This window comes from Meriones unguiculatus, chromosome 1 (genome assembly GCF_030254825.1).
Source record: "Meriones unguiculatus strain TT.TT164.6M chromosome 1, Bangor_MerUng_6.1, whole genome shotgun sequence".
In the NCBI taxonomy this organism is placed as follows: Eukaryota; Metazoa; Chordata; class Mammalia; order Rodentia; family Muridae; genus Meriones; species Meriones unguiculatus.
The window spans coordinates 53,042,832-53,064,721 of record NC_083349.1 but is presented as its reverse complement, the minus strand read 5'-3'; the positions used below and the strand labels follow the sequence as shown (position 1 = coordinate 53,064,721).

Here is a 21,890-nt window from a genome sequence, read left to right as displayed (position 1 = left end):
AAAATAAATAAATGAGAAAAAAATATTTTGAATATGATATTATATTATGTTACAATTTCATAGTTAATGTCATGATTTAATAGGAATATGCCATAACTGTATATACTTGGAGGTGATTTTAATATAAAGCATGATAAAATGTATCCATTATTCATGAACAGGGGCTCGCTCAATGGTGGAATACCTTCTAGATTACATGATTTCATTTCCAGCACCCCCAAAATACCTACTGAAATGTTTGTAAAGCTGTATTGCCAATATATCAAAAATCTGTAAGTCTAATAAACAAATATAGTATATTCATAATCTAAATATAAAATCCCCCTTTCACCTATTTTAAATCTTAATTACTAATTATAATAACATTACAAAATTTTAAATGTAAGGCTACTTTATTGAAGGCAAACTACTAAAACCAGTTATTTCCACAAAGGGCATTAAGAAAATACTTGATCATTTAATTTTTAACTCATTAAAAATGATCTCTCATTATATGACGGTTTATTATTTCAAATGAGTTCAAACTGTAAAAACTGCAGATTTTAAAAACTATAAACATTCTCAAATGAGCTCTACTGAGTTTTAATGGTATAATTGATTTTGGAAACAAAAATCTGGAATAATTAAAAGCCTTTCTTCACAGTGTTGCGTGGTGATCTAATGAAGAGGTCAGCGGAGACTAATGAGACAGCCTAATTCTTCAGTTTCTGCAATGCTCCAATAAAAGTGTCTTGAGAAGCCCCAGTCAGCTACAAAACTGCAGCCCGATGTAACCAAACAGAAACCTTGATATTACCACTTACAAATCTGAGCAATTACCTAAAAATGCAGAGTAATAAAGGTGCAGTTTTCCACATTCTACAAATCAAATTAAATTATAACTATTAACATAAATGGGCTGACTTACTGAGTGCGCTCTAAGGACAGCAATTATCTTTGAGAGGGCCATGTTCCAAAGTTCATCAGTGTATGCCCTGGTTACTAATCCTTGGGTCACATGTAAAATGTGGTCTTCCACCACAAAGAACCTAAAATGGCAATTACCAACATAGCATGTGTCCAGGGGAAAGAGGGAGAAAGCGCAAGTAGAAAATGATTATTTCTGACATTTAACCAACTTTAACAACATTAGTAGTATTTTCTTCCATATTAGATACATACCCTACAATCTGAGTGAAATATCTTCTATAGCCATCAACTGTTTCATGCTTAAAATGAAAAATAAAAATCAATTTAAACCAATAAATACAGTAACATAAAAGTTTCAAGTCACTATAACTTGATTAATAAATATTTATTGAGAGCCTACTAAGTTCAACTTAATAATTATGCACCAGGAACATACTTGAAAACAAAGAAAAGCCCTTTCTCTCATGGATTGTACATTCAATTTTTTTTACAGTATTTAGTGTGTGAGTATATGGAGTTTATCTGCATGGACACACACATGCCAGACCATGTGTGGAGAGGTCAGAAGACAACTTTAGGGAGTCAGCTGTCTCCTCCCACCTTTACTTGGGCTCCAAGAATCAAAAAGTCTGATCAGCAGGCGAGCAGCCTTACCCACCGCACAATCCTGCAGGCCCTAGTGGGATGCACACTCAGAAGGAAAGAGATAACAAATAAGTAAAGGGTAACCCACATCTGGCCAGTGGAAGCCAACACTATCTTTCATCTGAGCTACTGTCTCACCATCCTCCCTAGTTCCAGCTTCTAGGCTGGCCTACCATGATCTGCTCTCACACAGCTATCAGGAGAAAGATTTCAAAAGCCTACGAGAACATTTTATCTTCTACCAAAACCTTTAAGCGTCACACATAACACCTTTTATAATCAAAGTCAAATACCTTAAAAATGGGCTGGGATGGGGCTAGGGCTAAAGCCCTGCTTGGTAAGTGTCAGAACTAATGTAAATGTGGGTGAACATGGCAGCCAGCCACTAATTCTAGACTCAGAAGGAAGAGAACGGGGATCCCTGGAGTAAGGCACCTAGCAAGAGTAGCTATACCCATGAGCTATGGGTTTGATGAGAGACCCTGCCTCAAAGGATAAAGTGAAAGAGAGATTGGGGCTAATTTCCCCATCCTAATTTCCCCTCCACACATACTAGCATATAAATGCATGCACTCACACATGCACACACATACACGTGCACAGATACAAACACGCATGCAAAAAAATGCATATACACACATGAAAGTACATACCTACACATAAAAACGTGAAAAAAAAATATAGGCTGGGGTGGTAACATGGCTGGTAAAATGATTGTTTCACAAACATGAGAACATGAGTTCAACTCCCTAAAACCTATATTTAAAAAGCCCAGTGTTGGGGCTGCAGGGATGGCATTGCAGTTAACAGTGCTTATTGCTCTTGCAGAATACCCGAGTTTGGCTTCCAGCACCCATGTCAGGTGGCTCACAACTCCAGCTCCAGGAGACCTGGTGCCCTCTTCTGGCCTCCATACGCACCTGCACTCACATTCACTTTTCCATACAGACACACACACACACACACACACACACACACACACACAGAGATGTAAATAAACATTAAATAAATTCTAAACAAAAACAAAATAAAGCCAGGCACAAACTTGTAGTCTCAGTGCTAGAGGAATATTGACAGGTAGAATTCTGGAGCTCAATGGCCAATTTGGCAAGCTCCAGACTAATGAAAGACTATATGTCTTCTAAAAATTCCAATACAAAGTGGTAAGCTCTGAAATCACAGATACATAAACAACAAAAATGAACTCAGCAGGTTGTACATATGCATAGGTAACAATAATAATCAAAGAAAAAGAGGCCACTGACCGAGGAGGAGTCAGGGGGAGTGGGAGGAGGAAAAAAAAGTGATGCAATTGTATCTTAATTTAAAAATATTTTTTTCTAAGATACAGTGTGGACAACACTTAGGAACAACAGCCAAGGTTGTCCTCTGACTGCCACACACTCACCCACCACATGCACCTAACACACATGACCACTCATAGACGTGGAAAAAATGGACAATTGCTGGATATAAATTTAGCAAAAGCATAGAGGAAAACTCTGATCATCTGATTTCCATCCATAAATTTGTTTCACAGGAACTACCTTCTGTTTCAAGTGCGTTCTTGATGCTGGCTGGTTTTACTTGTCAACTGACAGGATCTGAGCCCCATGGGGATCATCTACAGCAGGGTGACTGTGGGCACCTCTGTGAGGATGTGTCTTGATTCCATCACTGCGGGAAGACCTGCTGTAGAAGTGGGCAGCACTACTGTCTGCACTTGAGGCCTGGACATCCATTCCATCCATCCATCCATCCATCCATCCACCCATCCATTCATACATACATCCATTCATTCAGCCATCCATTCATACATACATACATCTATTCATTCACCCATCCATTCATTCATTCATTTACTCATTCATTTTAAAAGAAAGACAGTGGAGCACCAAGCATGCCTGCATCTACTGCTCTCTTCTTCTGCATGCGGATGTGATGGGAACAGTCCTCTCAGACTCCTGATGCTGTGACTTTCCTGCGTCAGTGGACAGTAACCTGGACTTGAGGGCTAACACAAATCTCCCCCACCCCAAGCTCATTTTCAGGTTATTTCATCACAGCAACTGGAAAAGAAGCTAAGCAATGTAGTCTGTAACTGTGACGCAATCTTCAAACATCAAGGGTAAAGATCATCAATACTTTTCGTTAGTTTGTAGCACACTCACTTACGCATGCAAGCATTTATATGTGTGGAGAAAAGCTTTCAGCAATATGTTCTTCGCTTCCACCCTTGGTGGCCCAGGCATTGAACTCGGGTAGTCAGGACTGGAAGCAGGTGCCTTTATCCTCTGAGCCATCTCTCCTGCCTAGTTAACAAGTTTTAACTTAAAAAATACACATTAAGGGCTAACCAGACGGACACGCAGGTAAAGACCACTTGCCACTAGGCCTGCAATATGAGTCCAATCACCAGGAATCACACAGCAGAGAGAACCCGCTCCCTCAAGTTGTCCTCTGACCTCTACATATTCACTGCAGTGCATCTGTGCACATGCACACACGCCAGGGGGGATTTCATTTTTATTTTATGTGTATGAGTGTTTGCTTGAGTGCTGTGCATCATGTCACACAGTGCCAAAGGCAAAAGAAGGTGTCAGATCCCCCTGGGACTGGAATCACCGAGGACTGTGAGCTGCCATGTGGGAGCTAAGAATTGAACCTGTGTCCTCTAGAAGAGCAACCAATGCTCTTAATCCCTGAGCCATCTCTCCAGCTCCTGTTAATTGTTTAACGTATGATAAAAGATGCAAAGGGCTAGGAGTGGTATTCAGTGACAGAGTACTAATCGCTTAATGTTTGTGCGGAGCCAGGTTCGGTCCCCAACACTGCAAAAAGAACATGTGCTCTACCGAACACAATTTTTTTTTTCTGATAGCTGCTATAGAACATGGCATGTAATGAAAACTTTCAAGCATTACATATGGGCTTGAGTAAAGTACGCTTTTCCAATTGCAGAAATGGGCTTCTCTAATCCACTAAATCAAGCCCATTAGGCATATCCTGCATGCTTACTAGAACCCTGCCTACTTGGTCTGTAAGCCGCCTACTAAGCTTGTAGCATTTCTCCATATCTTCTCGTAGTCATGGCAACTCAGCTTTGGTGTTCTGAGTTAGCGTTATCAAATGCTTACAGGTCTGCAGTAATCGTCTGTCAACTCTACAATATGCATACACTTCATTTTCTCCACCCTATCCTCTTCACCTCACTAAATGGTGTCTACTCTTCAAGAAGTTACTCTACAGATCGCATGGTACATCCTAAGTCATCACCCAGGCAGTGTTTTGACTGCTGCTCTGGACAACACGACTGAAACTCAGTAGAACACGAAACTTTCACTGACACCATCTCATTGCAATGTCCACGTTACTGCTGTGCAGTTTGATCTTGTCTTATTTTAAAAGACATGACGCCACACGGGCGATGTTCTACAGTAAGTATACATTTATCTTCACATCTATGCGCTCTGTACAGTTTATCCCTTCTCACAGCTTAGTCGTCCATTTGGTAGTGTTTTCCTTTTGGCCTCCCCTGCCTTTTAGAATACTTTATCCTTATTTTATATACATTAATGTTTTTCCAACATCTATGTCTATGTGAGGGTGTCAGAAGCCCTGGAACTGGAGTTACAGACAATGGTCAGCTGCCACTTTTTCATACGTATGCGTATCATCTGTGTATGTGCAATAAAATATCTATTTAAATAGTTTTGTTTTTAAAGCTGGTTTACTTGTCATTACTTGTTGAGAGGTTTTCAGATGGCTTTGTCTCTGGGTCATCTTAACAATGGGTGTTAAGCCCTCCGAAGCTCCAGATTTCAAGAAAGGTGATCTCCTACAGCCTACCTGCTTTCAGTGCTGTAGGCTTGGCCCTGTATCACTCAAAACTCACGCTTTCCCATCCCGTAGATCCTTCTAGGATCAAACCTACCTAGTTTCCACCTTCAGTTAGGTCACATCAGAGGTTTTGAGGCATTTTTTTTCATGTGTAGTGTCCATGAGTTACAAACAGATTTAGTCATGTAACTGTCACCACAGCCAAAGTTTCTGGCTTAATTATACTTATCTGCCAGATCCTCAATACATTTTTAAAAAATCTATTTTTTTTTAAAGTCTATCTTGAGGCTAGAAAAATGGCTCTTAGTGGTTAAGAGCACTTGCTGCTCTTACAGAGGACCAGAGTTTAGTTCCCAGCACCCATGAAGAGGCTGACAACCACTCGTAACTCCGGTTCCAGGGGATCTAATCCCCTCTCCTGGCCTCTGCAGTACCCCTAGTCACGTATACAAACCTACCCCAGCCACAGACACATAATTAAAAGTAAAAATACAAAGAAAACGTCTATCCACTGCCGTTAGCTGTTCTGTTCAGTGTGACAAAGAATCACAGCACACAGCTTACCATATTGTCGGAAACAAATTATCACTACCTGATATTCTGCTTGCTTATCTGTTTTTAATTCAATGTCTATCTTTCCTAAAAGAATGTAAACTCATGAGAGAAGAGACTGACCCAGTTTTGCTCACTATTGTATTCTTGGCATCTAAATCAATGACGAGAAATGGTAGGTGTTCAATAAATATTTATATGTGAATGAGCAGTGCTACATGCTCTGAAAACGAAAGCCGGGGACGGTGAAAGTACCAGCCTCACTGGCACAGGAAGCTCCCACTCACCACACTCGACTGTGGCTGCAGAACCAGGCGTGCTTGCTTCTTCCTTTGCTTCCGGTAATAATTTTCAAATGTTTCCTCATCACCCTAGAAAACATGAGGAGACTGATGGTCATGATGGCCCCTACAGCTTCCCTCCTTTCCTTGTTCTCCCTGCTGAGAGCGTTCTTCACCCTCTGAGAGTTATGTTAATTTTCCGAACTGGAATGCAAATGACAAATGGCATTTCATACTGAAGGTCAAGAAGAAGGGTTTGGCATTATAGCTCAAAAACAGTAACTTTATTTGGAAGTTACCTAAAATAAAGTTCGAACAATTAGACATTTTCCTAATTTACCAATTAAACTTTACAGGCTTTTCACTGACCAGTGAAAAGACATTAATGTGTCTCAGTGAGAGGCATTAAATAAAGAAAATAGCTGTCATACTACGAGCTGAGCTTTTTCTCCATGCTGGCGACACCCTGTCTGTGAACCCAATACTACCCTCATCCACTTTCAGGCTTTGACATACGCTCTTCCTGATGGGCAGTTCCTAGCTCACATTCTCTCTCTGACATTTGTACTCATCCTCCAGGACTCCTCCTGGATGTCAAGTCCTTGAAAGCTCTCCCTAGTGTCCCAACGCTCATTATTTCCAGTTATTCTGTAACAATTCACACCTCCCTACCACAGCACCACCCAACAAATAAACGGATGATGCTAAACACAGACACACCTCTCTGCTTAGTAAGAATCCTCTCAGTTAAAGAAGCTGGGAATCAGAGTCTCCTCTTCATCCAAGACTCCAAAAAATAAAATAAAATGATAATAATAATAGAAAAAATTTCAACAGAAAATATTGATTTATTTTTTATATTAAGTAGCTACAAAACCATTACCCTTCTAAATGTCATCAAAGATAAACTCATGAAGCAAAAAAAAAAAAAAAGTGTTAAGCATCTCCTATGGAAAACCTTTTAATGTCCTTGTGCTCCAGCTACCAAGAACTTCAAAATAACTATACTACTGATTATGCAATTTTTAACACAGGAACTGAATTTTTTTTACTAAAAGTTTGAACAAATGCAGAGGATATGCCATGAAGCATAATATAAATGCTGGAATTTTAAAACAAAGTATTACAACCTCATTTAAACAGAGCCATGCCTCATCTACCTAAATTCATGAATAGCTCTCACATACACAGTTTATCCCTTTACTTTTGAACTCCCACTAGCAAACTTTACACAATTTTACTAATTTGATGTATTTTGTCCAAGTGTATTTTCTAATGTAAAATGTTTTGATGTTTATTTTCTTTCTGAGCGTACAAAAATTTAGATGCTAAAATTATTATTTTACTTCAGGGATAAGCTATTTTAATTGCTACTTAATGAATCCAAATAGCATAAACATGAGCTATGTTCTAATAATGAGTAAATAAAAACACAAATTTGTGTTCAAAATTAATAACTTTTGAGTTTTTATACAATTGAATAATTTTGTTTCATTTGTTCATTTTTTGAGGCTAACATTTTATTATTAGCCCAATGGTATTTAATAATTTATATTTATTGCTATCTGCGTGCTCACAGAACGAGCACGCACTACCGCACTCAGACAGAACTGAGCACTTTAACAAGAAGTTACTGCATTAGCAACATCCTTCTCACTTCAGACTCTGCACTGTGATTCAGAGACTATAACATCTGGAGAGGGGGGAGGTCTTTACTGGAGATCATAAAGCCAGAAGGCTATCCACTAAGAAGACTGCCATAAAGTAAGAGTGGTAAGAAATTTTTCAGAAAAATAAAAAAGAGAGAAAAATCTCAACAAATGTGCAAATCACAGCACAGAAATCTGTAAGAAATGTTATGAAACAAGACAGAATGACTTCTAAAGTCCATACTTCCTTAAAAAAAAAAAAAAAAAGTGAACCCAAAGATCTGAATGGAAGAAATGCCAAAGAATTCATGAGAATGTTTTTTATAATGACCTCTATAAGGGTTTAAACAAGCAGAAGGTGAAGAGATGCAGCTAAGGTGGAGCTCAACAAATCAACACTATGAATGAAAAAGTCATCAAAGAAAACAAAAGTCATGAAAAGAACAAACAGAAGCGGGAGTAAAGAAAAGATCAATAAACAAACAACTCAGTGGAAAGTGCCACCAAGAGACTGGAGCAACAGGACAGCAGGGCAGAGAATACTGGGAACTGAAGAGACCAGACCAACAGGACAGAGACTAGAGCCACAGGACAGAGAACACTGGTCATTCAGATAAGGTTGAGGAAACTTCAGACATGATCAGAAGAACAAGCCTAAACATCCATGGGTAAGAAGGAACTGAACTGCAAACCCAAGACACACAAAACATTTAAAGGAAATTACTGCCAAAAGGAATTCCAAATGTAGGAACATATATGGATGCCCAAGCATGGGAGAAGCCGAAAGGCCCAAACAGACATAACCAAACAAGAATCCGTCCATGCCACATTAATGGTAAGATGCTAAGAGCACAGGCTAAGAAAGAACATGGAAAGTCACAAGAGGAAAATGCAACTCAGTTACAAAAGCAAGCCCACAAGGGTTACATCAGAGCTCCCCTCTGAACTGTGGAGCAACGTATTCCAGGCCCTGAGGATAAGTAACTGTCAACCAACACTCTACACCCAGCAAAAGCAGCTTTTAAGATTGGGAGAGAAACAGGAACATCCTTGATAAGCACCAACAAAAGCAACTCATGACCACCAACCTAGCACTGAGTGAGATACTTAACGCGATCGCACACACCAGAGAAAAAGATGATCCTGTGAGAACCATGAAAGAATCAGATATATCCAAGTCTTATATCCAGGGCTTCATACATGCTACAAAGTCATCTTCAACTGGGCTACATCCCTGGCCCTGAATTACATCCTGATAAAGCAATTATTTAAAAATGGGTTAACTCCTTCACTTACTGACGGAGGCCTGCTCTGAGAAATGAACCAGAGTTGGCATTCTATGGACAGCACAGGGTGTACTTACACAGACATAGATAACACAGACTCTGATACACTTGGCACATATCAAAAGCACATAATCACCCTGGGCCCCACACAAGGTCAGAATCGGCAAAATACTCACCAAAGCAGAATAAATGTGTAAGCATCGGTAAACAGGAGAAAAATCAACGAGATCTTGAACAGTTAAGACCTAAAAAATAAATCTATTTTTAAAAATGACAGGTTAAACTTTTAGATAATACAAAGTTAAAGACAGATAATGATTCCCAGACTATGCTATTTATTTAATTCTCCCATAAGAAGCATACAATATAAACGCAACTGTTTCATTTCACTTTGGTGTTTTTGTGGCTTTATTTCTTATACATTTACTATTGTTATTGACTGTTACAGAGTACAAAAGAAAAATACTTTCCCCCCATCCTGTACACAGAGTCCAGGGCTTTGCACATGCCAAGTAAGCACTCTACCACTGAGCTATTTCCCCAGCTAGAAAACTTATCTGTATCATGCCTGGTAGAGTATCAGAGCACTGCTGTGACAACTACATAGTCATTATTGCTTTGTTTACAGTTAATAATTCATGAATTTACACACTAGCTTTTAAAAAAGTTCCATCTGAAGCAAAATCATATGATTTCCATTACTGTTTCAAATAGAAACTGTCATTACCCCATGGACCATTAAAAAAAACCTCATAGCTACTTAAAATTACTGTGTCAATTTTAAGATGCTTGCCAGCTTCTAGAATATGTACTATAAACATAATTCATATTATGTTATAATACAGAAAGTATTTCTTAAATTAATTAAAAATATTACAAAGTCACTCAAAGTTGAGAAATTTCGTGAATCGCTTTATAAAAGGAGCAATTTCTATTCTCGTAAATCCTGAATAGATTATACTCTTACTTATTAGGAAAAAATGGCAAAAACAAAACATAGAAATAGTAAGTGACATCCAAAAGAACAGGGAACAGCCCAAGCACCTTAAGGAATAAACTTAGAGCTAACATTCTAACAGTGCCAACAGTTGGAGGTGTGCAAGACAGGCTGGGGAAAATGAGCTAAAAATGGTCTGTTTCTATCACCCACAACCTCAAAGGAGAAAAGAACACAGAGAGCCTCTAAAAAGTGAGGACAAAAATGTCAGTTTTAGAAAGTGTCTCATACTGAAACCATGTTTTCAATTTGCACACTATCTCAAAATTCAACCTAAGAAAACTAACTGTATTTGCCTTCAATGACAACCTAAACAGCAACTTCAGCTCTTCAGTGATTTATCAGAATGAAATGCAACCATCTACATCAAAAAAAAAAAAAAAAAATTTTTTTTTTAGTAGGGTCTTCCACAAGCGCTTTATCACTGAGCTACATATGTCCTTGGCTCTGCTTCCAAAACCACTGACTGAAATAGAGGATGGGAACTGGAGAGGAGGCTCAGTAGCTAAATTGCTCGCCTCGCCACTTAAGAGTTCAGATCCCCAGACCCACGTGAATGCCAGATAGGTGTTGCCAGCACTCATCTCACTGTGGGCACAGGCGATCTCCAACTAGCTGGCCGGCTAAGTGGCCCTGAGTTCAACTGAGAGGCCCTGCCTCAGGGACTGCAGTGGACGGCGACCAATCATACTCCTGTAGTCGGCCTTAGACCTCAGTGTGTGCACTTGTCACCCCAACTCCACAGCATCCACATCACAGACACACACACAAATTTTAACAGTAAAGATTCAAAATAATAATAACAATTCAAGACAGACTCAACAGATGCCTTTGTGGTGTGGTGAAAATTTAAAAACAAAACAAAACAATAGGATGAAAGAATACATTTGGATAGAAAAAATTAAAAATAATTTCAAGGTTCCTAGACAGTTAAAACTTTTTTTTAAGGTAAAAATAAATAGGGCTGGAGAGATGGCTCAGTAGTTAAGAGTGCTAACTGCTCTTCAAGAGGACCCAGGTTCAATTCTCAGCACCCACATGGCAGCTCACAACTGTCTGTAACTGCAGTTCTAGGGCATCCAAGACCACCACACAGACATACATTAGCGTACTTAAAATAAGAAATAAGTAAATCATTTGTTTATGAAAAGACGAGTTAGCCACGGAGTCCCCCCAGTTGTTCAATGCAGAGAACAAAAGGCTGTGGAGTACTCAATCCTTAACTGATGTCCGAATCATACCTCTCACCCCAAGGCTCAGGGGTGCTTCTGGAAGAGTGTGCGGAAAGCTTGTAAGGGCCAGAGGGGGTAAATAATTCCAAGAAAAGTGTTTTCCAGATGTAAAAGGGTAGCTGTATATATGAACTCACAGCAATTGTGACATGTTCAAGAGCTGTGCAAGCTTCAGACAGACAGAGTCCCAGCAGAGAGTGGGGAAGGCAGACGTGGGGTCCCAGCACTAGCGAACGGCTAGATGGCTGCTGGGAAAGGGAAAATCGTGTTGCTTGTTTTACTAGTGAGGGGAGGTCAACCATGGACCAGGGCAGGGCCCATCCCCAGGACTAGCTGGGCAACACAAACTGAATTCAGTGAGGAAGGAGGAAGAAAAAGGAAGAAGAGGAGAAAGAAGAGGAAGAGGATGAGGAAGAATAAAGAAGAAGGGAAGAAGTAACCTTAAAGTTGGTGGGATGGAGGGCTGAAGGGATGGTAAGGGGAGGAGTCGGGGTGCTGGGTCCACTCAAAATGCAATGTATAAAGTTCTCAAATTTTCTTAACAGAAGCCACAACAAGATTATTTTGTAGCACCTCGATACAAACTGAAATAAAACGGCAGAGGGTTGGGGGAGCGGCTCAGGCCATAAACTGCTTACCACAAAAGCATAAGGAGTGTACTGGGACCCCAAGAACCCACACCAAGCTCAAGAAGTGGCAGCATACACCTGTAACCCCAGCTCTGAAGGGAACAGGTGGTCCCTGGAATGCATTTGCCAGTCAGCCTGGCCAACCTGAGAGTCCAAGCCCTGTGAGACCCAGGAATGCTGAGGTGGCATCAGCGGGGCGGCTCAGTGCTTGCCACACAAGCCTGAGCACCCGGGTTTGACCCCCCAGAAGGAGGAAGGGCAACCCCACCAAGTTGTCCTCTGGCCACTATACACCCCACTGTGGCACACAGGGTCTTCCCCACACATGCATGGTGACAGGAGAAGACACCCCTGATGCTCGCCTCTGACCTCCTCGTGAGTATGCATGCACATCCATGCGTACCTGTGCATTCACATGCATTTACACCACACAACACGACACGCAGGCTAACACACTAAAATGAAACATGAAATAAAATGATCGGCTATCCAGAGTCAGGACACATAACAGTGAAAAAAAAAAATTATGAAATAAAAAAGTGCCTTGTCTAGTTCAAATAGTTTAAAGAGAGAGAGATTAGATTTTGTTTTACTACTAATTATGCCAAACAGCAAGGCTCTACCATCCATAAATATACAAGCTGTGATATCCCCTGTTTGTCTGTCCCTGTGTAGTCTAATGTCCCCATCACTGACTGTCCACTACGGGCTGATACACATAAATCAGGCTGCACATAGAAAATACAGTACTTTATGAAGCAAAACATTACTCAATAAAAAAGAGAGATCCAATACCTCCTCTTCGTTCTCAGCCTCCTCTTCCAGTACGTGTTTCAAGATGATGTCATTCTTTTCTTCCAGAATTCTATCATTATTTACATGTATGTTTTTTCCAAACCTGACATTATTTTGCTTCTGCAGAGCGACGCTGAAGCTTTTCTGCTGTTGTGCCTATTTTAGGGAGAACAATTTCAAAATTGTTTCCAGTCGAAACTGGCCCAACATTTACTATCTATCCATTCGTCCATCCACTCATCCATCTACCAGCCTGTACAGCAGTTATGTAGTTGATATAATCTCTTGCTAGATAGCCAGTATCTCAGCCTGGACACAAACTTGAGATCTTCCTGCTCCAGCTTCCCAAGTGCTAGGTTTATAGTTGTGTGCTACCATGTAAAGTGCTTTAAAAAATGACCATAACGTATTCCTTTTTTATATAAGTTTTTTTATGTGTGTTGGGGGTAAAGGAGGCATGTATATGTGAGGTAAACTCAAGCCCCATTCCTCAGGAATTCTGATTCATTTATTTACCTAACTACTTATTTTTTTTGTCTGTCTATCTATCTATTTATTTAGAAGGTCTCTTATTTATTTATTTACTTACTTACTTATTTATTTATTGAGATGAAGTCTCTCACTGCGACTTACAGCTGACCGAGTGATCCCAAGTGACCTGTCCATAATCTGCCCATACCTGCTTCTCCAGGACTGAGATTACAAGCATACACCATGTCTGGCTTTTTATGTGGTTTCTGGAGATCAAACTCAGGTCCTAGCACTTGAGCAGCAAGCCCTTTACCAACTAAGCCACCTCTCAACCCCATACGTTCTTACAGTGTAAATGTAGGCGAAGGGTCTATAACAAAGTCCTCACTGAATTCCTGATTTGTATTTCCTTCCCTTCTCAGGAGGGATTACCAATTTTATGTGAAAAGATGAAGATCCAGTTTTTGCCCTGTTCATTTCCATACTGCATTTTATCTTTTATTGTGCTTGTTTCTGATCTTACTATTGAACTGTACGTCTTAATTCAGACTGTATTTTTAATATGTTTAAAAAAGGAACAATTTGTGGGCAGTGGAGAGAGAGCGCAGCAGTTAAGCTCTTGCAGAGGACTAGAGTCCAGTTCTTGGCATCCACGTCAGGCAGCTCCGACCACCTGGAACAGCACGTTCAGGTACCGAGCACCTCTGGCTCCCTTGGGCACCTACACTCACAAACATATACCTGTACCCAGACACACACACACACATACAAAAGAAAATAATAAACATTAATCTTTTCAAAGGAACAATTTAGGACCTTAGCATGAAATTGCTTCCACTTCTGTGGCTGACACCTATTTTTATGGCAGATTTGGCCAGAAAACATTGGTGCTAAACCACATGAACAGAAAGGCAGACTGCTGAGGGCTTAGCTGGTGAGGGCCTGAAGAATTCAAATTAAACTGACTTTACTTAAATTTCTAAAATATCTGTAAGTCTAAAGAAAATAGTGGCAGAATTCATTCTACCGGAGAACCAGGAAGCGTAAGAAACCGTCAGCTTAAACATAAGTGAGCATGCCGAGAGTTAAACCGTGGACACAGTTTACATCCTAGATAAACGAAAATCTCAAACTCACCTGCTTCATGGCTGTTTCTCCTATTTTGTCAGAATGCTTTCGAATGCTTTCCAGAAAGTCCTTGAGGTCAGACATGGAGATGTCCTTGACCTCTTGGCGGAGCTTAGGAAGTGTGTCTGCCATCAGCTGGCAGAAGCGGTACTGCCTGACCCGGGGAAAGTAGACCTTCTCTAGCTGCTCCATCGTTCTGAGTGCAGAATAATACCTGGAAGGGTCAAAAGGGAAGGCAAGAAGTTCACATCGATTAACTTTACAAACAAGACCAGATGATGAATTAGTCTGATGCTGCCCTCAAAAAGGAGTGACTGGGGCTGAGCTCCTCATGCCAGAACATTTACATAGCATGTACAGGCCCTGGGTTCCATATATAGCCAGCACCAGGGGGAAGATAAAACTAACACTTATCTCTATCCCTAAACACACACTGTCAGCTGCACATTCATGGCTTCCACTAACACAATCTTCCTTACTTAATTCCATCTAAATCTATAACATGAGGAACATTACCACAGTCATTATAACTTCTTAGCTGTAAATAAACTTCCAAATCACAATACTTAGTCACTATGTAATTTCTTACTCTCTCTCCTACCATAACATCTATCCACAAAATGGTACCATCAAAAAAGATATTTCATTCTAAATAAATGTAGAATTATTTAACTTTTTTATGATTTCTTTTTATTTCATGTGCATTGGTGTTTTGTCTACATGTTTGTCTGTGTGAGGGTGTTGTACCGGTGGAACCTGAATTACAGACAGCTCTCAGCTGCCATGTGAACACTGAAAACTGAACCTGTGTCCTCTGGAAGAGCAGCCATGCTCTTAGCCACTGAGCCCTCTCCCCAGCTCCTATGTAACTTTTTTTAAAAGAGCATTTCATACTGCTGTTTAATTACAAGTATCACTAAATGCCTCAAAAGTCAGATGAAAATCACTTGTTAGGTGACTCCTTTCAACTCAACAAATATTTTCCCAGAGGTGCTGCCCCAAGAGGCTGCAGGTGAGGTGTGGCTGCTGTGTCCCGTGTGTCAGCAGGTGGCCGAGGGGAGAGGCTGTGTTCTGACCTGCGGATGTCTGAATGCTTAGTAGCCTAGCATTCTCTGCAAACACTGAGCCTGAGACTACCACTAGTCTGCCCCAGTCTGGCATCAGGCAGGCCCACATGGGCTCCCAGGAGGAAGAGCAAGCTGGAGACTGGAAGAGCCCCACCTGAGGCTGTGAGCCCCGGGTGGGAGTGAGCCTGAGACAGGTGACCCTTAGAAGGGGCCACTCAAGCAGCCGGGCAAGAAGTAAGCCAGAGATGGCCACCAGACCACCAGACCAGCACCATGGGACCTGGACAGGGAGCTTGCCCGAGATGACCACAAATCCAGTGCCATGCAGGCCTTAGGGGTAGACCATGCCTGAGATGACCCCTGCCCCTTGCCATAATGCATGAACAAGGCATAGCACTCCTGGGACAACCCTAGACACTCAGAGACCCCAGGCATCACTAAGAGGAGCAGGTAAGTGGTGGAGAAATGGAAGAGAAAGAGAAGCAGAAGGATGTGGGCACAATGACAAGGGGCAGAACTGGAGACTCAAGGGCAGTGAGGAACAGCCTGATCTGAGTAGCCAGTGATGCCACCTGGGATACAGTGGGGTCCTGGCCCCTGCTGTCCGTGGCTCTGCAGCATCAGGGGTCTGCAGCCACCGAAGGCCAGCTGGCTGGCCCTGATCTGGGCTACTCCCTGGGGACATGTTGACGTCTGAGGGCACACCTGGGCATCCTGGAGGGGTTGGCCCTGGAGGTATGAGAGCAGAAGAACCAGCCCCACCCCTAGCCAGCTGCAGTGCTCAGGAGAGCAGACCCTGCACACTGCGGGAGTTGAGGGTAAAGTAGCTCCAAGGATAGGCACATGGGCCAGCTGGCCCCACCACTAGTCTCAGAAGAGAAACCCTCCTCTTCCAACAGCCCTCACCACCCACAATACTCGGGAGAATGGGCCCTTTACCTCTCATGGGCAGCAGGGACGAGCTGGCCCTGGTTTCTGGGACCGTTGGTGAGCTGGCCCCGAGGGCATGAACGTGAGAGAACTGCTAGCTGACCAGCTCAGATACCTCTCAGGCCCAGATCCAGGGCTTTAAATTGGCCCAACCCAACATCAACCCCATCAATGAACTGCTGGAGTGCATGAAGGAGTCAGTCCTACAGATCTGAAACTATAGGATCTCCATGACATAGGGCAACAAGACGGTATCAGAGAGGAGTCCCAGTGAGGATCCAGTATTGATAGAGTAGCAGAAGTCAGAGGCCTCATACAAGACCAAAGACCCATTGCAATAAACATCTGCAAGCAAAGAAGTGTAGACAAAAGAGTATGCTGTGGACACACTGTGACACACTACAGCTTCCACAACAAAAAAAATTTTTTTTCTCTTTTGGGGGAAGAATACTGTAGAGGGATGTTAATTCAGAACATTGCTGTGCTGGCAAGAGATCACATCCAAAGACCTTCTAGGTCTGTACGTTTTGGCTGGAATACAATCATGCCATTAATCCAGAAGACAGAAGCAAGCATATCTGAGTTCAAGGCCAGCCTGGTATAGAGAAAGTTTCAAGTAAAGAAAAGCTTATATTCAGGTGTAGTGGTACATGCCTTTAATCCCAAACAATGAAGGTAAAGTTAGTGCGTAGAAGGAGGCACCCATGTTTGAAAGTGATGTCTGAGTGGCAGAAACAGTGACAAATCAGAGAAAGACTTGATAAAATAGGATACACCCACCTCTCACGAGAGCAGAGAAGTAAGAGACGCTACCTAAGGAGCAACACAGAGAAGGAGATAAAGAAGAGGCAGTTTTACTGGGACAGTAATAGAGAGACAGGTGAGAGGGAGAGAGAGAGAGAGAGAGAGAGAGAGAGAGAGAGAGAGAGAGAGAGAGAGAACTCAGGTGAAGGCTGAATGAGGCAGAGAATGAGAGGGGGCAGAAGAGTAGAGCAGATTGCTAGAGTTAGTTTGAGGCCAAGCAGAGCAATCCAGGGGCCAAGAGAGTAGCCGGGTTGAATAAGTCAGCTGAGAGAGGCATCTGAGCCAAAACACCTAAACTGAACCAAACAGCCCAGAGTTCAGTAAGAACAAGAAAGGGTGACCTAATTCAGCAGTAAGTCTCAGAGGCAGAAAACATTCTAGGCCTAGGTTAGATTGTATGGAGGCTAGAAGCTTCTAGGGCTATGCCTAGGCTAGCAGACAAGGCAGTAAGCCTCCAAGACAACAAGTGAACCAGGAGAATGAAAGTTCTGTTTATAGGACACAAGGGTGGAGGGTGGATACAAGGATCTGAGAGGGAGATGAGTGGGATTGGGGTGCATGATGTGAAATTCACAAAGAACTAATAAAAAATTTTTAAAATAATAACTATTAAAAAAACGAACATTTTCTGAAAGCCCACTCTTTATCAGGCACTGTGGAACATGTCAGATGTACAGTGATTAATATACTAAGGCTTGTGCCCCAGAGAAACGGACATAAACTTTCGTGGGTGTATTTTTTCTTTCAACCCTCTGAGTACCAATACCATTTACATTCCAGAGGTGAGGAAACTGAAACACGGTGTGTAACTTTGTTAAGATGACATAATGAGCTGGATCCAGGACTCAGAAGTATAAACAACACACTTATGAATATCTGAAGTTTCAAAGATCCAAGAAAAAGCCAAAAATACTTTAAACTGAGACATAATGGAAAAAAGAACACATCAAAACCTGTGACATGGCTCATGTCTGTTTTGACAGCATTTGAGACAGAATGGCCATAAATTCAAGAGCATGGTGGGCTACAGTAAGACGCTATTTCTGAAGGAAGGAGGGAAACAGGAGGAAGGGAGGGACAGAGGTGGAGAGAGGGAACTAGGTCAGTATTCTGAGCAAATCTGTATCCAAAAAAATTTTCCTAGAACATTATCAGATTAAAGATTAGTTTCCAAGTTAAAGGGTGGCTTCCGAAGCTGAAGAGAAGGCTCTGCAGTGAAGGACACTGCTCCTTTTGCAGGACTAGGACCACAGTTTTGTTCCCAGCATCCACATGGCAGTTCAGACTTAAAACTTCCCAGTGATAACCAAGGCAGATAGAGGGCATGAGAGAACACACATGGAGAGAAGCAAGCTCATTAACTTGCTCACACATGTGACAGACATCCTGTGTGTGTACGTGTGATGAGCCAAGGTTGCAGGCAAATATTAGCTTCTAAACACTATTACCGTGTGGCAGAAAAGCACAATGAGAGCCTGGAGAGACTTGCTGAAGAGCAGGGAAGCACACAAAAACAAAGGAGGACACAAACTGGCATGCAGACTTCTCCAGTCAAAACTGGAACAGGCTGTACATCAGACAGGATGATAAACTAACATGTCTCTAACAGAGATGGAGGCACGGCGCAGAATGCCTGATATGACCCGTTAGGAGACACCCAGAGGCCCAGGTACCGTTAAGATGAGCAAGAAGTGGTGGAGAGACCGAAGAGAAAAAAGCAGAAGGGAGTGTGCGCAATGAAGAGGGGCGGAGCTGGAGACTTGAGGTAGTGAGGAGCAGCCTGATGTGAGCAGCCTGTGCTGCCACCTGAGGCCACAGTGAGGTCCCAGCCCAGTGCTGCCACTGAGGGCCATGTCTGGGTCAGCGGTCCTGCGCAGCAGGGGTCTGGGTCGATGTCTGTAGCCCACGTTACCACCAGAAAGAAGCCTTGCAGATGTCTCTAGTCTGGGCTACGCTGTGGGGCTGTTGATGTCTGAGAGCAGTGCAGAGCTGGCCCCTTCCCCCACTGACTGCAGCACTTGGCAGAGTGCCCTGACACCTCTCCTGGGCAGCAGAATAGAGCTAGCCCTGGTGGCATGGATACGGGAGAGCTGGCCCCGAGGGTGTGAGAGCTGACCCCACCGCTTGCCTGGGCAGTGCTGGAGAGCTGGCCCAGGTGGCATAGGTGGACTGACCAACTCAGCTACCAGCTAGGCTCAGATCCAGGGCTTTGAATTGGCCTACACCAACATCTAGCTCATCTATGAGCTGCTGGAGTCCCCAGAACCAACACTACAGCATCTCCAGGACACAGGTCAACAATGGGATATCAAGAGGAGCCTCCGTGAGGATCCAGCACCAACAGTGCGGCAGAAGCCCGAGGCCTTGAACCAGAGCAATGGCTCACTGCAACAAACATCCGCGAGTAAAGCTGTTTGGTCAAAGGGTGTACTGTGGGACACACCATGACACACTGCGGCACAAGATTTGTTTGTTGTTTGTTTGTCTGTTTGTTTTCTTTGGGGGACAGCTGCAAGGGCAGATATGGAAGGATGGGGAGATGAGACGGTAAACTACCAAGTGAAAAGTTATTAGGAAACATGACTGAAAATATTGACTAAGGACTACTCATTAATTGAAAATTTTTTCCCAGGGGGTATGTTTCATTCAAGACAGGATTTCTCTGTGTAGCCCTGACTATCCTGGAACTCACTCCGTAGACCAGGCTGGCCTTGGACTCAGGGATCCACCTGTCTCTGCCTCCTGAGTGTGGAAATCAAAGGCACATAACATGTATACATAACATGTATACATTTGTATACATAACATGTATACAAATCTGCAGTCAATGCAGTCTCACACGGGCAATCCCGCACTAAGCTAGGGGGCAGGGCCAAGTCTGAAGCTACAAAAGGAGTTCCAGGCCAGCCTGAGCTACTGGTGTGGCCTGCCTCTAAAACAATGATTACTGGATTTTTATTAATAAATAAGCTGGACAAAAAAAAAAAAAAAGAATTCCACATAAGCACCAATTTTTCAGGCAGAAAAAAATATATTTGGGGGACATGATTCTATTATTGAAAAAAGAGATAAAACCCTAAACTGAAAAACAGTTAGCAGTCACTTGAACACACTTTCACACTTCTACACTGAATATGTAAATGCCAAAGTGACTGAAGATGAGTAAAAGCTTTTGATCCTTGAAGAGAACGGGTCACTGAAAAGCAAAGAAATAATCCCTGATGGGCTTCGGGCGGGGGCGGTTAGACGGATTTTTTTCTTTTTTTTTGCAACAAATAAAAATTTTTGAAGTTTAAAATATGAGAATAACACAAAAAGAGAGCATAGTAATAGTATATAAACAAAAGACTTATCTTTTCTGGTTTATTTATGTTTAATAAAGAAAAACTGTTCTACAAATTAATACAAATTGGGCAAAGTTTAATGAAATTCAAGATATAGCACTTTAAAGTAAGGTATTCATTGACTACAGGTTTGTGTATATATTATATTATGATAATTGCTTATCAGTAATGAAAGAAAAATTATTTTCCCAACCCACATGTCTTGTTTATTTTGGCTTTTCAATGTTACTTTGGAATTGTTCGCTTTAAGCACCGTAAGCATCATTTTATCAGGTTCCTGTGGCATTTAATAAGCCACTTCTTTTTGTTTGTTTTTGTTTTTAATAAGCCACTTTTTTATTACCTCTTATGTCATGTCTCCGTCTGTATTACAAAGCAGAAGGTGAAGCCCACTGCTCTGGCTGTCAGCTCATAGTCACATGTGCTCTGCCTTCAGCCCGCTTCCTGCATCACCCGTTCATTGCAGTATCGTATGCCAGGAACAAAAACTGACTGCTTTTGAGTGGCCTCCTTATCCTTTATCAACACTATCAGTCTTTTATATCACTTATGGAGGACAAGGACTCCTAAGCAAATGCCTACTGTTTGCTTTACTGAGGGATAATGATAAGCATGAAAAACATTAAAGTAGAAAGCAAAACTCAGATTCACTGTTGTTCACAGAGTCGACCTATGCTGATTGATATTCTTATTTAAGACAACAGGGAAGCTAACTCACCTTTTCATGCTCATCTGTTCTTTCAGTTTACTGTACATTTCCAGCACTGCATTAAAAACAACATTTTAGCTTTATAAGAAAAGTGTTCGACAAATTCATTAGTCTTCTCTATGCTAAGAGGTGGTGAGCTAATGTTTTCAAATAAAATGTTACATGTGTTAACAAAAATGATTTACTTTGCACATATTGAACATCATATACATTAACATAATAAAGCTGGAACACTTGTATATACTGACACCTACAACAAGACAGGAACGTGGTAAAAATTATTCTATTTAGAAACTACTAATATCTCTTTCCAGAAGTGGAATAAGAGAACGAAAACTGAGTGACAGTGAGACTCATTTGACTCCACATGAATAGCACAACTGTAATTACACAAGGAAATTTACACTGAATCCACAAAGAAAGAAAACTACCAAATGCTAACGGCAGAGTGAATTATAACAACAGTGGAAACAAGCTCAACAAAGAACGTGTGTTTATCTCAACCCTTCTACAAAGCACCACATGTAGCAATGAAGGGTGAGTATTTACACGTGCTCAGGACCGGGGTCAGATTCCTGTTGATCCAGCCCACTAAGGCGTGTGCAGAGTCCAGCCCTCTGCC

General features: G+C 41.9%; 1 protein-coding gene and 1 pseudogene across 1 annotated transcript in view; one reads left to right on the top strand and one right to left on the bottom strand.

Annotated features, from left to right (window-relative positions):
* The window catches only part of Exoc6 (exocyst complex component 6), a 126,993-nt gene that overhangs the window by 83,680 nt on the left and 21,423 nt on the right, over positions 1–21,890 (bottom strand). The window contains exons 5-11 of the mRNA XM_060388852.1: positions 21,278–21,323; positions 14,424–14,628; positions 12,816–12,971; positions 9,339–9,407; positions 6,234–6,317; positions 1,162–1,208; positions 908–1,028 (exon numbers count right to left, since the gene is read on the bottom strand). Coding sequence (XP_060244835.1) covers positions 908–1,028; positions 1,162–1,208; positions 6,234–6,317; positions 9,339–9,407; positions 12,816–12,971; positions 14,424–14,628; positions 21,278–21,323 — 728 coding nt within the window. The remainder of the gene's footprint in view (positions 1–907; positions 1,029–1,161; positions 1,209–6,233; positions 6,318–9,338; positions 9,408–12,815; positions 12,972–14,423; positions 14,629–21,277; positions 21,324–21,890) is intronic.
* Positions 15,407–15,524, top strand: LOC132652032 (small nucleolar RNA SNORA17; annotated as a pseudogene).